Source organism: Panulirus ornatus, chromosome 1 (genome assembly GCF_036320965.1).
Source record: "Panulirus ornatus isolate Po-2019 chromosome 1, ASM3632096v1, whole genome shotgun sequence".
Classification (NCBI taxonomy): Eukaryota; Metazoa; Arthropoda; class Malacostraca; order Decapoda; family Palinuridae; genus Panulirus; species Panulirus ornatus.
This window is the reverse complement of record NC_092224.1, coordinates 85,764,364-85,781,407: the sequence shown is the minus strand read 5'-3', so window position 1 is coordinate 85,781,407 and position 17,044 is coordinate 85,764,364. Positions and strand designations below refer to the sequence as shown.

At 43.6% G+C, this 17,044-nt stretch overlaps 1 protein-coding gene across 7 annotated transcripts in view; it reads right to left on the bottom strand.

Moving 5' to 3' along the window:
- LOC139750394 (glutamate receptor ionotropic, kainate 2-like) overlaps nucleotides 1-17,044 on the bottom strand; it is a 690,745-nt gene that overhangs the window by 73,421 nt on the left and 600,280 nt on the right. For 6 of the 7 annotated variants that reach the window (XM_071665191.1, XM_071665147.1, XM_071665137.1 and 3 more), the window contains exons 6-8: nucleotides 16,565-16,706; nucleotides 12,075-12,242; nucleotides 9,257-9,280 (exon numbers count right to left, since the gene is read on the bottom strand). In XM_071665191.1, coding sequence (XP_071521292.1) covers nucleotides 9,257-9,280; nucleotides 12,075-12,242; nucleotides 16,565-16,706 — 334 coding nt within the window. The remainder of the gene's footprint in view (nucleotides 1-9,256; nucleotides 9,281-12,074; nucleotides 12,243-16,564; nucleotides 16,707-17,044) is intronic. The other variant, XM_071665182.1, reaches the window with a different exon arrangement.

Genomic DNA, 17,044 nt, shown 5'->3' with positions numbered 1-17,044 from the left:
TGCCTACATTCGTAATAACTTTCCTCACCTGTTTCACAAAAGTCTCTGTTTACTTCTCTCATTAGACTCAACATTTGCTTCACGTGCAAGACTCACCTCGCATCATTAATGTAGCTTTTGACACAAAATCCCACTTACCAAACTCTCTCTCTTTTATATATATATATATATATATATATATATATATATATATATATATATATATATATATATATTCGTCATTTCCCGCGTTAGCGAGGTAGCGTTTTAAGAACAGAGGACTGAGTCTAAGAGGGAAAATCCTCACTTGGCTCCCTTCTCTGTTCCTTGTTTTGGAAAATTATAAACTGGGAGGGGGAGAATTTCCAGACCCCAGCTCCCTCCCCTTTTAGTCGCCTTCTACGACACGCAGGGAATACGTGGGAAGTATTCTTTCTCCCTGATCCCCTCATCAAACATGTATACACTCAAAATCTTTTCATCTAGTCGCCATTTATGCCAAACTACCATTTTCTACCAAAAATCAATGGACGTCTGTCTTCCCCTTTGATTAACCCTCTTCACCCCCCCTAAACCATCCTCCTTCTTCGTCATTCTTTCCCCCACAAAATAATAATCTTTATTGTCTTAACTTTCACCGAAGTCTCTCCATCCTCATCCAATCCCCTCTCACATCTCGCACATTCACCGCGAGTGTCTTCCCTCTCTCTCTGCCCAACCTGGCCTCAAGCACTCCACACACTGAGCAAACCACGACACCCTCGAGTGTGCGACTCAGCAGCTAATCCGCCAGGTCGTCAGTAATGACGTGGAGCCAACACACACACACACACACACACAGGCTATACCAACCACAATCATCAGGATGTGTGTGTGTGTGTGTGTGTGTGTGTGTGTGTGTGTGTGTGTGTGTGTGTGTGTGGCAAGCGTCGCACTCACACATACTTCAGAACTCGGGGCCGTCGTGGAAATGTGGATCATCTCTTCTTCCATCTCTCTCTCTCTCTAAAAAAAAAGAACACGAGCGAGGCGCCAGTAATCCAGCAAATGATGTGGACGAAGCTGTGATTGCAAGACCTCAAAAGGTATGATCATAAACTCTCTCTCTCTCTCTCTCTCTCTCTCTCTCTCTCTCTCTCTCTCTCTCTCTCTCTCTCTCTCTCTCTCTCTACGTCCGGAGCGATCGAGCACTTTACCGACGACCTCCAGTCAACCAGACCTGTACAGCGAGCGCCTGCACCAAGGGATCCGCTGGGTCACGACGTAGCCTACACCCTCACATAACTGATGGGATCCACACCACATCCTACCACCGTCACCACCACGGTACGACATCACGCCACACACACGAGTTAACCATATAGCGTAGTGGTAAACTACAGAGGTAAACTGCAAATACGCCTTGATGAGTTGCAGTAATACGGAATCGCGAATGGTAAACTTTAGCATGGGATCACAACGGTAAACTACAACCACGCCTTGAGGTACAGCACAGGATCACAGAGGTGAACTACAAACACGCCTCGAGTTACAGTACATAATTGCGAGGGTAAACTAAAGCATAGGGTCACAAAGGTAAACTACAACCACGCCTTGATGAGGTACAGCACAGGATCGTAATGGTAAACTAAAGCACAGGATCACATAGGTGAACTACAAACACGCCTTGAGTTACAGTACATAAATTGCGAGGGTAAACTAAAGCATAGGATCACAAAGGTAAACTACAAATACGCCTTGAGCTATAGTACTTATTCGAGGGGGTAAACTAAAGCATAGGATCACAAAGGTAAACTACTAATACGCCTTCAGCTATAGTACTTATTCGAGGGGGTAAACTAAAGCATAGGATCAAAGACTTTACAAGCTGTGACGCTGGATCAGAAGGTAAACTAAACGAGATGAAATACGCCATGGAATGGGATAGGTAAACCAAATCAGGAATGATGAATTGTAGCACGGAATCACATATGTAAACTAAACGAGATGAAATACGCTATAGAATGGGATAGGTAAACCAAATCAGGAATGATGAATTGTAGCACGGAATCACATATGTAAACTAGACAGACCGTGATGAACCATAAGTTTACGGATCAATGAACCAATCTGGTCATGGAGAGTCACAACACAAGACAGTAAAAGTAAACCAAACATTATAACTTGATAGCTTGAGCCACAATCAGCCATAGTAAACTTGAGCTTGTAATATATATTATCTGCCACGGTAAACCTAAAGCTTATAAATCCTAGTTTATCGTTATTCATGGTAAACTAAAGCTTGTAAATCCTAATTCATAGTTATTCATGGTAAACTAAAGCTTGTAAATCCTAGTTTATCTTTATTCATGGTAAACTAAAGCTTGTAAATCCTAATTCATCGTTATTCATGGTAAACTAAAGCTTGTAAATCCTAGTTTATCTTTATTCATGGTAAACTAAAGCTTGTAAATCCTAATTCATCGTTATTCATGGTAAACTAAAGCTTGTAAATCCTAGTTTATCTTTATTCATGGTAAACTAAAGCTTGTAAATCCTAATTCATCGTTATTCATGGTAAACTAAAGCTTGTAAATCCTAATTCATCGTTATTCATGGTAAACTAAAGCTTGTAAATCCTAATTCATCGTTATTCATGGTAAAGTAAAGCTTGTAAATCCTAATTCATCGTTATTCAAGGTAAACTAAAGCTTGTAAATCCTAATTCATCGTTATTCATGGTAAACTAAAGCTTGTAAATCCTAATTCATCTTTATTCATGGTAAACTAAAGCTTGTAAATCCTAATTCATCGTTATTCATGGTAAACTAAAGCTTGTAAATCCTAGTTTATCTTTATTCATGGTAAACTAAAGCTTGTAAATCCTAGTTTATCTTTATTCATGGTAAACTAAAGCTTGTAAATCCTAATTCATCGTTATTCATGGTAAACTAAAGCTTGTAAATGCTAGTTTATCTTTATTCATGGTAAACTAAAGCTTGTAAATCCTAGTTTATCTTTATTCATGGTAAACTAAAGCTTGTAAATCCTAATTCATCGTTATTCAGGGTAAACTAAAGCTTGTAAATCATGATTCATCTTCAGTTATGGTGATGCTGAGCTTGTAAATCGCGGTTTATCATCATTCATAGTGACTTTGAACTTGTAAATCCTGGTTTATCATCAGCCATGGTAAAACTGTGAGCTTGTAATCCTTGGTTCATCATCAGCCATGGTAAAACTGTGAGCTTGTAATCCTTGGTTTATCATCAGACGTGGTGAGAAATCCTGATCAATCAACAATCATGATTATCCTGAGCTTGAAGCTAGACGGCCGTCACTCACGGCAGTCTTTATCCTGAGCTTGAAGCTAGACGGCCGTCACTCACGGCAGTCTCGAATCAACCACGACAAAGCGCGGGGCGAAAACGACCGTCACTCACGGCTGCCTTAATTCAACCATATCTAAGGTCTTATACATAACGTTCACCAGAGCACTGGGTGTATAATACCTAAATCCCAGTTATAGTCTGAATACGTGTCTAAATCGTATAAACCTCATTTATCAGTTTCTTTTACTCGTATAACTCTTATTTATCAGTTTCTTTTACTCGTATAACTCTTATTTATCAGTTTCTTTTACTCGTATAACTCTTATTTATCAGTTTCTTTTACTCGTATAACTCTTATTTATCAGTTTCTTTTACTCGTATAACCCTCATTTATCAGTTTCTTTTACTCTTATAACCCTCATTTATCAGTTTCTTTTACTCGTATAACCCTCATATATCAGTTTCTTTTACTCGTATAACCCTCATATATCAGTTTCTTTTACTCGTATAACCCTCATTTATCAGTTTCTTTTACTCGTATAACCCTCATTTATCAGTTTCTTTTACTCGTATAACCCTCATTTATCAGTTTCTTTTACTCGTATAACCGTCATTTATCAGTTTCTTTTTACTCGTATAACCCTCATTTATCAGTTTCTTTTACTCGTATAACCGTCATTTATCAGTTTCTTTTACTCATATAACCCTCATTTATCAGTTACTTTTACTCGTATAACCGTCATTTATCAGTTTCTTTTACTCGTATAACCCTCATTTATCAGTTTCTTTTACTCGTATAACCCTCATTTATCAGTTTCTTTTACTCGTATAATCCTCATTTATCAGTTACTTTTACTCGTATAATCCTCATTTATCGGTTTCCTTTGATGTCATGAATTAGAAAGCTGTTGTATGTTTCTTGTTATTACATCTAGTATGCTTTGGTATATACTCCATGGTAGGACACCACCACCACCACCACCTCAACCCCTGACACCTCAAACCACCCACCCGACACCCAATGACATGTGTACCCTGAAAACCCCACCTCCCTGCTGGCGGAACCTGAGGGTGTATATAAAATCTGGTCTTCGACCTCCGTAGGGTTTCATTGATGTAGACAAAGACAGACATGACAAAGACATGAAGATATACTGCATTATATATATATATATATATATATTCCCCTCCCCCACATATTTGGTCGCCGTTTCCTTTGTCAGCGTGGAACTGACGAGGAAAGGCCACATCCAGTCTCACACATTCTCGAGCTGTCAAGTGTAATGCTCCCAAAACTACAGCTCCCTACCCACAACCAGGCCCCACAGACCTCTCACACGCCTAAGTTCAGTCCACTGACAGCACGTCGACCCCGGTATACCACATCGTTCCAATTCCCGCATGATCGAGCATTTGCTGATAACCACGACGAAAATTAAATACGATAATTCCCAAGCGCACTTTCGTGTGACTAATACATCGTCAAGGGAGATTGAACAATATCAAGTTACCATCAATATAATAGGGTGATTATTATAACTAATGTGAACATGATTATCACCGTTATTATCAGAGAAATTATCATCATTACCATCATCACTACAGCCACTGTACTCACGAGGTGCAAAACCACAATAACCATTTGTTCACGGACTTAAGTCACTGTCACAACTACCGTAACAATAAAGTGGGGAAAAGATCTTCACATCGATAGATCCTGACCAATAGATAATGAATGAAAGATTCCGGGATGAAGACTTGCATTACTTAGACACAAGCTTTCGTCTTCACACACACACACACACACACACCTCCTGCCAGTGACTTGACGCAGGTAAGTCTCCATAATGACTCATTATCGGCGACTTGAAGAGAAAGGCGTCACACACTAGACAAAGATAGTCTCCTCAGCGCCACAGAGAGATGCCTCGCTCCGGTTACGCTGGACGTCAGACTATAATATCTATACGTCGTTTGTATGTAAGGATCACAAAACAAACAAAAATCAATCTTTACAAGCCTAAGACGACCCCTTGAACACGACGGTACAAACCTCAAACAAGACTATGACAACGACCCTCAGCAGTTAAACCAAGCAGTTAAACCAAGAGTCACCGTCGTGCTGTTGTACCCAAGAAATCAAACCTCAAACACAACTATGGCAATGACCCTCAGCAGTTAAACCAAGAGTCACCGTCGTGCTCAAGGGTCGTGCTGTTGTATCCAAGAAATCAAACCTCAAACACGACTATGGCAAAGACCCTCAGCAGTTAAACCAAGAGTCACCGTCGTGCTCAAGGGTCGTGCTGTTGTATCCAAGAAATCAAACCTCAAACACAACTATGGCAATGACCCTCAGCAGTTAAACCAAGAGTCACCGTCGTGCTCAAGGGTCGTGCTGTTGTATCCAAGAAATCATCATCATCATTCTTAATACATATCAAACTTGCTCTTTTTTCTTCTTCTTCCTAACTTGCTCACACACACAAGAGCGCGTTCGACACACCGATCCTAAAGACCGATTGCATCAACCCAAACTTTGGAACCTTGAAAGGAAAGGAAGTTTATAAAGTGCGATACAGCGACACGAGAGAAACTTTTCGTCAGCTATTCAACAGCTGCGAGTGAGATGCCGGAGGAACCTTCCTGACCCGCCACTTGAACAGTTGCTTAACTGTGTGTTGAGGACACCACCTCGACGCTGTCCTGACCTAAATTTCAAGAGTACCAGCAGTTGTTGAGCACGGAAGCCACTGAATACCAAGTCATAATGTTATTTACGTCTAACATCAATCATGACAACTTGATGTATTGACTGCCTGCTTTCTTTCTCCGTCAATTTTTCTTTCACAACATGGATGGAATTCAGAAGAATGAAACAATACACAAAATTTCCTTCAGTCTTCAAATGTAACGCAAAAAAATATAACTTACTTAAAAGGATTTTTAAACGGTGTCAACATTTTTGAGAATAATTACTTGCTTAACTAGGATTTACGAAGACATTCTGTCACAAGGGAGGGTTAACGCGTAGCGTTCAACGTAGGGAAATGTGCAGTTAAGAAAAGGAAATCGTTAGGACTTTACGTATTGTCGAATGTTATGTGTGAGGTGGAAAGACTTTATCATAAAGACAAAATCAGTTTCTTCCCGAGTAAAAACTTCTTACAATATCTGGATTTTTTTTTTAAGGTAAAACTCAAAATGGACAAGAAGGTCCAAAACTTTTCAAAGGAGAAACTTTCTTCCAGTCGTTATCATTATTGGGAGTTTGTCCTTGTTTGCAACAAGACAGACCTGAGGAAAAGAAGAAATTACCTGGAAAATAATTGTTTTCCAGTTGTTGCTAACTCTTACAACCAAACTCTTGGGGCAGGCGAAAATACTCACTCGCCACCTGTTGTTTACTCTCACAAACCAAACTCTTGGGCAAACAAATATACCCACTTCAACTGTTTACCCATGTACACAGGTTCTTCGGCGTACAAATACACTCATTCCACCTGCTGCCTACCCTGGCAAACTGGTTCTTAGGCAGACAAATACACACAACCATTTGCTGTCTACCTTATAATCATGCCCTTAGGTGATTACATGTTCTTAAATCAAGATGTTCTCATCTAGCAGTTAATTTATCCCACAATCTCACATAAAATACATTCTACATGATTCTCACTGTAATGATTTCTTGTTGGGAGTTGAAAATACCCTACTTCGAGATCCGGGACGGGAGTTACAGCGCCCCATCTCGCGATCCGGGACGGGAGGGATATGGAGCGCCCCATCTCGAGATCCGGGACGGGAGGGATATGGAGCGCCCCATCTCGAGATCCGGGACAAAATATGGAGCGCCCCATCTCGAGATCCGGGACGGGAGGGATATGGAGCGCCCCATCTCGAGATCCGGGACGGGAGGGATATGGAGCGCCCCATCTCGAGATCCGGGACAAAATATGGAGCGCCCCATCTCGAGATCCGGGACGGGATATGGAACGCCCCATCTCGAGATCCGGGACGGGAGGGATATGGAGCGCCCCATCTCGAGATCCGGGACGGGATATTGAGCGCCCCATCTCGAGATCCGGGACAAAATATGGAACGCCCCATCTCGAGATCCGGGACGGCACATGGAGCGCCCCATCTCGAGATCCGGGAGGGGAGTTAGAGCGCCCCCATCTCGAGATCCAAGATGGGAAGTAAAGCGCCCCATCACGACCTCTTCCCTTCCCTGACAATCAGTTGTTTAGTGCACAAATGATCACTTCAATCCAGCAACTACAGAAAAAAAAAAAATAATAATCCACAAATTCTACTTTATGGGCGCCATACAAGGACCCGATATATGTCAGTTCGTAATTTTCACCAGTACCTCTCGCCCGGTGATGTTGACATTCACATGCGTGGAATCATTAAGGTGTTTATGTATTAAAACGTTATCTATAGATAAAGAAATGCCGTTTTTCTTTTTTTTTCCTTCTACACATAAGAAAACATTCTTCCTATAGATAAAGATCAAATGAATGCAGAGAGAGAACAACAAACCGCATTCGGAGTCGGGGCTTCGAATCCGAATGCGGTTTTAAAAGGATTTAAAAGTGAATGGAATGGGTTCAGACAGAATCCCTTCCTAACGTAGCCCTATTACTTTTACAACACTCTCTCAAATCTAAATCTGGTTTGTTGTTCTGAACGTGCCACATGTGGCGTCCCTAATGCAACCAAATTGTGAGAGTATATATACACGAGTGTACAAGTGTAGACTCGTCAGTGCAGTACTCGACAGCCTCTTTAGATAGAGATAACGTTGCATCCTCACGCATCTGTGTTGTTCCTCCACACCTGAGCATGAATGTCCACATCACTGGCGAGTCACACGCTCGACAATATCGGTTCATTCTACTTCACCCGTAAGGTAAGATTTGCTGCAAAGTGGTGCTATTCTCAAGCGCGCATTGTCTGTGCTAGTTGTTTTGACAAAAAGCCACACTACCGTCTGATGTTCAGATATAATACGCAGACTCTAAAACATCAGGTGATCTGACGTATATCCCTGAACATCACTGTCTAATACATCTATGTCTCAGCTACACACAAGCTATAGCCAAGAATGACCAGCAGGAGAAAGATCCAATGTCCGGAAGTTTTACCTGTTGGCCACATTTAGATAACTCTTTAAAATAGCCCTAAAAACAGTCCAGGGTGGGTGTTACTGACATTTAGAGAAGTAGATCTGGCAGTTTATGAACGTGTGTGCAATGGATTTACGGGCCAGTTTTGGGAGGGGTAACTTTTAACCCTTGAGCAACACCGGTAGGAGTCCAAGAACCCGAGAGAGCGCGACACCTAAATTCAGCCCGACGGAAATAGCCCTCGGAGTATGTATGGTGGTAGTCTGGCCTTTGAACTGATCCTTAAAAAGGGTCAGGACAAAGGCCATCATACTCGAAGCTTGTTACCGCCATGCCTCATGGGTCGGGCCACAGTGCTCCTCCTCCTCCCTCCTCCGTTGTGCTCAACAGGATAATGAGGCTAAAATAAATGCTATGCCGACTTCAACAGTGGAAGGTCCAACAAAATTAGGGCAGTGAGGATGACACTTTCCGACAGCACAAGTCATTTTAAAATTCCAGAGCTTTCGTATATTAGATATTTTAGCCTCATACACAAAGAAATAAAAGTAAACACAAATCTAGTGTGAGTTACGGGAGATGACGAGTTATTTGGACAGGATGGGTACATCAACCCGGGCCAACACAGTCATCTGTGAAGGAGTTTACCTCCCCGTCTCTCCACACCTAGCTAACACTGGGTCATCTGACGTAAGGGTGGGGTTGGTCCCTACTTGGCCAATAAGGGTTCTACGGGAGCATCAGGTCTTCCCCTCGGGCTAACATTCCGGACATTCTACCTTTCAAAACAGTGTGGTACAGTTCACCTACAGCGTAATGTAAAGAACAATGGCTTACCGTCCAGACACTCATGTTCCTTAGCTGAGAGAGGCGGACAAAACAGAAGGAGATCAATTAGACACTTCTCTTCACACCGTCTGCTTGATTGAGGCTTAAGATATTATCAAGACACCCCCAACCAAGCCACCAGATATAGACACAATGACATGGACACGCGCGACATTGCTCTTCCATCGCTTTGTACTCTCCAGCTATCGCCAGAGAGGCAACAAACTCAGTATCTTAAGTGTACGTATGACTGGTGTGGGCGGATTCTCCCACCAGGTACTCTGAAAAAAACCTCTTATCAAATGCGGATATTCATATCTAACGTTGAGTTTGGTCGAATCTGGTGGAAAAAAAAAGGTTTAAACATTTTGATTGATAGTTCTTCTTTTATCTTACACCCCAAGGAATTCTAAACACTTGAGCGCAACGGGTACGATCTTTGGCTATGATGGCGTGGCATTTGACCCGACCCTTCCTGGTTAGGTCACACGCCCTGGCGAGATCAGGCCAAGGGTCGCATCGTCGTGCTCACGGGTCAACTGTCAGGGTGCAGTGGTCAGGTGAGATGATTACCCGGGTTCTTTAATCCGCCCACACCAACTGATGGAGACTTAACACTGACCAACACCAGCGTTAGGTGCACATCTGTCTCTTAACAGTCTTATGAATTACCACAAAGACAAAAGCCGCTTGTCGAACCGGCTAGAGTGTATGCGTGTTCTACCGACGGAAGAGCATTATCGTTGGCGTACACATCGCCTCAGGAAAATAGATACCCTGATGTTACGGCTATAATATTCAATGTAATAATATGTGGGTTCTAATCCTCCATATAGTCCCTGGAATGTCATCTCATCCCCAAGTTTCCTGGAGGGTTGTGGACACTGAGACAAGTCACCAGGGACCAGACGGCACCACAGGACACTGAGTGAAGCAACACACCACAACAGCAACAACAAAACTGTTTATTGACTCCTGTTTTACAAGCAATACTGTGCCGCTGGTGACCCACAGCCTGAGGAGCTGCAGGTCTTGTGTTCCTTACCTCTTTGGGCAAAAACTGTGCTTTTAAAAGTATACCTACAACATGTTGTCTGAAATATGTGACTGTAGTATTTATGCTAGTTATGAACTTCAACTCTCTTGTTTGAAACAAGTGACTGTCGTATTCATACAGGCTATGAACTTCAACTCTCCTGTTTGAAACAAGTGACTATCGTACCTATACTGGAAATATTAAACTCTCTTGTATGAAACAAGTGACTGTCGTATTTATACTGGTTATGAATTTCAATTCTTCTGTTTGAAACAAGTGACTGGCGTATATAAGCTAGTTATGAGCTTCAAGTGTCTCGTGTGTAGGTGTAGCTGCATGATAAAAGCTACAAGTGTATAGTGAGTATTACTGTTGTACATGTCAGCAGTGTGGGTAATCCATGCGTTAGATAACAGCTTTGGTGTTATGGCCTGTTTAGTGTGTGTGTGTGTGTGTGTGTATGTACTAACGACAGTGATGTGGAGGGAGGGAAAGATGGGGAATGGGGGCGGGCAAGCGTGTGTGTGTGTGTGTGTGTGTGTGTGTGTGTGTGTGTGTGTGTGTGTGTGTGTGTGTGTGTGTAGAACATCCGTAGAAAAGAGAGTCACACTAGGGTGTATGAGGCCATATTTAAGGGAGCTTATCAATGTATATGCACTCACTGTGGTCACTACATGTGTACTATGGCGAAAGTGCTTTTCACTCGTGTTGCCTCGCCTCTAAACATCAAATATGTAACATGTCTTTACCCTTGTGTGTATTCATACACATACACACATCCCAGCCAAGGCCAGATGCCTGTTTACTGACCAGCCTCGAAGGGGAGAATGAACAGCTGGTACTGGACTTTGGGTCGACTGCCACGCCTAGGATTCGAACCTGGGCGGCTCCCGCCCCGTGCATGATTCATGGTTAGCAATGCTAACCACTACACCACAGAAATCCACTGTGGATACTTATGCATATCTGTGTGGAATAACCAGTGTACGTAGAGTGTTGGCAAGTACAACAGAGCAGTGTTACTGAATGTGGTGGTGTCGGCTTATGTGAAGGAGAACATCATCCGTGAAGGCACAGTTCAAACACATGTGAAAGATCGGTGTCAGTGTAACTATGTAGATGAGACACAGTGTAGGCATGCAGAGTGATGCTAGGAAAGTATGGGCGAAGGAAGTGTGATGGAACAGCAACAACAACAATGTAGGAGCTGAGCACGTAAAGTGTGAAGGAAGGAGCAAACGTCAGTGTCGTAGGTACAGTGAGGGAACACTGTCAGTGTTTATGTAAACAGTTCTGACTTAGGCATGTGTGAAGTATCAGGATAGACACGTGTGCTGGACCAGTGTCACTGTACCCCAGGTGTAAAAGATCGCCGGCAGTGTATATGGGAATAAAGGTACATGTGTGGGGGGAGGGGAAGTCAGTATAGATACATGTCAGGATGCGAGAGTCTAGGGAGGTGTCAGGGTAGGGAGGTATGGGGGAGCAGTGTTAGTGACGGCACATGTGAGGGACTGATACCAATGTAAGGATGTATGTGTGGGCAGTGTCAGTGTAGTAAGGGAGGTTCACAAGGCAGTGCCAGTGTCGACGCCTTTAAGGGAAAGTGTCAGTGTAGGCACATGAGAATGCAGCGCTCATAGCATCAGCGAGGAGGAACAGTATCACTGTCGACACGTGTGAGGAAGCACTGTCATTGTAGGCATGTGGTGAGGAGGGGGAAGGCGCCAGTGTAAATGTGAGGCAGCAGCAGCAGCAGCAGCAGCAGGAGCCAGCCAGCCACCTACCTACCTTCATGATCATGTCGTCGTCATGCAGCTTGTTGGTGTAGAAGATACGACCCGCCTGCCAGTCCTCCGTCAGGTGGCGCACCTCGTCCCGATCGGGGTCGATGAGCCTCACTGCCGTTATATTCGAGCCGCCGTACTTGAAGTCCTCCAGGCTCACCAGGTGCAGGTCCTGGAGTGGTATGAGACCCGGGTTGTCAGACGGTGTCGCGCGCTGCTATCATCACACGCTCACACACATACACACGCTCAACACTGGGTATGAAATGCTTTTTTATCATAAGACCTTCTTCATCCATTACCCTACGCTGTGACAGAGTGGACGCGCAAACAATGACCGGGGTTGGTTGCACGGGCATAAACTGTTTTACGTTACTCGTTGCGACACACGTTATCAAATGCTGGAGGTGAGGTCTTCAACCCTCTCCCTGCCGGCTGGCTATGATGGGCGTGATGGAAGGAGGGAGGGAACGAACGCTTAAACCTCACAGAAAACGGAACTCGGGTGTAAGGACGTGAAGGTGTGACACAATAACCAGGTTCCGCTGAATCTGTCAATGAAATTCTTTTGCTAGACTTCTTCCTCTCTAGAGAGGAAACGGACACGATATCAAGGGAAATGATTCAAAAGTTAGATTCTCTGTATGAATAACAGTGATGTGATTGTAAAGTATCTGTAGTTGGATGGGACGAAGAGAGGGACAAGTTTCTGAATGCTGTTCAGCTCCTATGGGACAACATTAGCAAGTTGTTGTTTTGCCAGTCTCAAATAACAATGTTTTTTGACATTTCTCTCTCTCTCTCTCTCTCTCCCGTCGTACACACGAGTGTGTTACCACATTTCTCCTGCACAACAGCGTACCTCAACACACGGGACTTTCAACACCACCTTTACCTTACTGGTGGCTCGAGACCTACGTGTCCAAGCGGTGACCAACTATCACTTCGAATCCCGCCAGAGCAGTCATACGCTCTCATCAAACTTCCATTTACCTCTCACGCCACTCCAGGGCACAAAAGGGGATGCCTGAGTGAGAAAATCATTTTTGAGATCTAACCCGGAAGAAGAAAAACTAAAAAAAGCTAATGCCTTATAATCCTACCATATATTTCCTCACGTTTAGTGTATAATCTTAGACTCTTAAACATATGCACAACCTATGAAGTAGTGATTCCTTTCTCCTTTGTGACTCACGTCTGGTTTTCTACTCTCAGGGATAATTCAAATCATTTTTCGTGGCCTTCGACGTCTTCAAAGCATTTGACAAAGCAGCGTAAGATTTATATTTTTTTCTATGGTAACTTCTTTCTTTTAGCTTCTCTCTGTTTTCTAATATAAAGCTTCGTCTCTGGTCGGCCTATACGAGTCGTCGATGATAGAGCGACTGTTCTCTTCTTATCCTGTTAACAGTGGTGTCCTCAATGGTTCTGTCCATTCCGCCGACTCGTTCTTCTCTCCATAAATGACCTTCTCTCCTCACTTGCACGCCGAGGATGCTCCACGGTACACATACATCACCTCACTTTCCCCCCTTTCCATTTTTGTGACTCGAATTCTCGTTTTCTTCCCCCCCTCCCTCACTAAACATTACGCTCTATACGGACCTATCCACTATATCAGAGAGGGGAGACAGAAACCTGGTTAAACTCAACAGTGCAAAAAATGTAAATTCCCAAGTACGACTTATATTAACTCTCGCTCGTTTCTCGCTGTTGAATTTAACATTCTAATCTTGTAATATCATAAGCATCCTGGGCATGACCATATCCTCCACTCCATCCTGGACACCCCACGTGATCAACAACACAATACGCATCCTAAAACCTGGGATTGTAGTATAGATGCCGTAATAGATGTTCGTCTACTCCATATCTACAGTGGGTTTGATTCGCCACTGTGTGTGGGGGGTACTGCTCACATGACATGAGTGGCTCTCCCTATACTTCTCTTTTTCGCTGGAGTGGAATCAAAATCCATTTCCATCATCAGTTCTCCAGCTATCTCTTCCCTTAAACCATTCCTCCCTACAGGTATCACATATGACCACTGCTCTCTCTTGAAGTGTCTGAATCTGTTCCTGCCACCAAGGATTGGATCTCTTCCACAAGTCTGGCTGCTGATTCCCGTCGTTTTCTGTTCCTCGAAGAACAACAACAACACTGTGGAATCATCTTCCTCCTTTTCTTATTCCGTTTTCTGTAACACTTCTTTCTACCTCTACGTGTTAGGTCTACAAACACCTGGGGAGCTCTGATTACCTTCTTGATTATATCATACCTCTTTATGCTTTAATCTGAGATGGACAAGAGGAGGGCATGCTGTAGCCCGAACCATGTCAGTAAAGTACAAATAAGAAATGTAATCTACACTTAACGTGAGGGTATTTTGGAAACTATCTCCTACACGGAGAGAGATACACACTCTTCCTTTATATCTGTATTCTCTCTCACACACTATCTCTGTGTCTGTCTGTCTGTCTCTGTCTGTCTCTCTCTCGCCCCTTCGCTAGTCCTCACACAGTGGCAATAAGCCCCTGCCTCACCCCCTCAGACAATCCTCCACGCCCCAAGATATATCGACGTCTGGGCAAGGGGCGTCTGGAGGGTTTTTGCCGGGAGCCGTCAACTGGTGATATTGTCAACTTTGAGAGAAATAATTGTTGTGTCTTGAGACAGCTTAACGGATGGTGGTGTTGTGTAGGGCTGTGTTAAGATGTTCTCCTCAGGCTCGTCCCTCCTCTATATGAGATGCCACAGACTCTCACGGTCCAGCTACTATACAAAGTGCCACAGACTCTCACGGTCCAGCTACTATACAAAGTGCCACAGACTCTCGCGGTCCAGCTACTATATAAGGTGCCACAGACCCTAACGGTCCAGCTACTATACAAGGTGCCACAGACTCTCGCGGTCCAGCTACTATATAAGGTGCCACAGACCCTAACGGTCCAGCTACTATACAAGGTGCCACAGACTCTCGCGGTCCAGCTACTATATAAAGTGCCACAGACCCTAACGGTCCAGCTACTATACAAGGTGCCACAGACTCTCGCGGTCCAGCTACTATATAAGGTGCCACAGACTCTGACAGTCCAGCTACTATATAAGGTGCCATAGACTCTCGCGGTCCAGCTACTATATAAGGTGCCACAGACCCTAACGGTCCAGCTACTATACAAGGTGCCACAGACTCTCGCGGTCCAGCTACTATATAAGGTGCCACAGACCCTAACGGTCCAGCTACTATACAAGGTGCCACAGACTCTCGCGGTCCAGCTACTATATAAGGTGCCACAGACTCTGACAGTCCAGCTACTATATAAGGTGCCATAGACTCTCACGGTCCAGCACCCATTATATAAGGTGCCACAGACTCTCACGATGGTGAACCGGTTCCCTCAGTGTATGGCCGAAGTTACTGTGAACAAGTCGTCGTAACCTTTAGGAAAGATGTTCCATGTGAACAATAACAAGTCGTAACATTGAGAAAAAACGTTCCATGTGAACAATAACAAGTCGTAACATCGAAGAAAGACGTTCCCTATCGCACGTCGTGTCACCAGTGGAATGACAAGCGGCAGCTCTCTTTATGTAAGGGGAAGGTGTTCCTGTAAAGTATAAGGCCTGTTAAACCAGTAACGAAATTACGCATTTGTATAGAGCTTTGTTTATGGGACGAAACTGTCTTGTCATGTAACTACATGACAAGACAGTTCTTGTCATGTAACTACATGACAAGATAGAGCGTCGAGTTTCTACCATCCGGAGTGGAGATCGAAGCCTCTACCTTCCACTGATCTCGAAATCCACCTTCTCACTTAGAAAGCCTCGCGTGTGTGCTATGAGGACTATATCGTGGCTGATGGTATATAAGTAATGGCCTAACCCGTGCATGAATATACACAAAATCCCTCATTAAGCCACGTAATTTATTGTATCTAATTATATATCAATCACTTCACAGTGTTCGTTTTAAGAGCGAGATACGTTTCTCTTGGACACTGGCTTTTCTATACATAATGACTGTACAAACAACTTGAATTACATTGTATCATCGCAATTCGTTACGCCACGATGTGTGTTGCTAGTGACCAGCACATGACAATACTGTCTACCTTTGAGTTACCTGAAAATCAGATCTAAAAACGACCTGAATTATATCCTGTTTAAACTTTTCATACATTCCACGTACGCCAGAAATTACACGAGTACATATAGATCACCTCTGTAGCAACAGACACAACAACAGAAACACTCACAACAGTAACAACAATCACAACAGAAAGACTCTACAACAGTAACAACAAGCACAACAGCAGAAACACTCACAACAGAAACACTCACAACAGTAACAACAATCACAACATCAGAAACACTCTAAAACTGTCAACAGACACAACAGCTGAAGACGAGGATGACTCTCTTATGTGAAATAATCTCACCTTCCACAAAGGGAAATGAAAAGCAAAAACTAAACTTATCCTGAGCACTTACCAGGGATGAGATGATGTAGTTGTGGAAGGAGGACATAATCCCTATCTGCTGGGCTTGCTTCAACACCTCACCCACCTTCTCCGTCTTGCAGTCCAGGATGATATTCTGCTCCAGTGTATTCTTGATCTCCGACAGCAGGAGCCTGGGGGAAGGGAAGACAAAACTTAAAACTGGATGAATGTTAGGGTCGTTCCGTCAGGAAAAATATGTGTGTACGGTAATTTTGGCTAGCCCTTCATGGGGTTTGGATATCCAGTCTTAAACATCTGCCAGTCTTGCCAACGTCCTGAGACCTTGACGGATAATATTACTCTAGTCTGGCTCAGGTAAAGTGGAAAAAGGTAAGGTTCTCAAGCAATCACTTGGATGGTGTTACACTGAAGCAATGTGTCCGTATTGGTCTTACTTGACACACTCCCGATGGCTATAACGTAAAAGGTGGACTGTATAAAGTGATTGGAGCTTCCACTAGTCTATTCG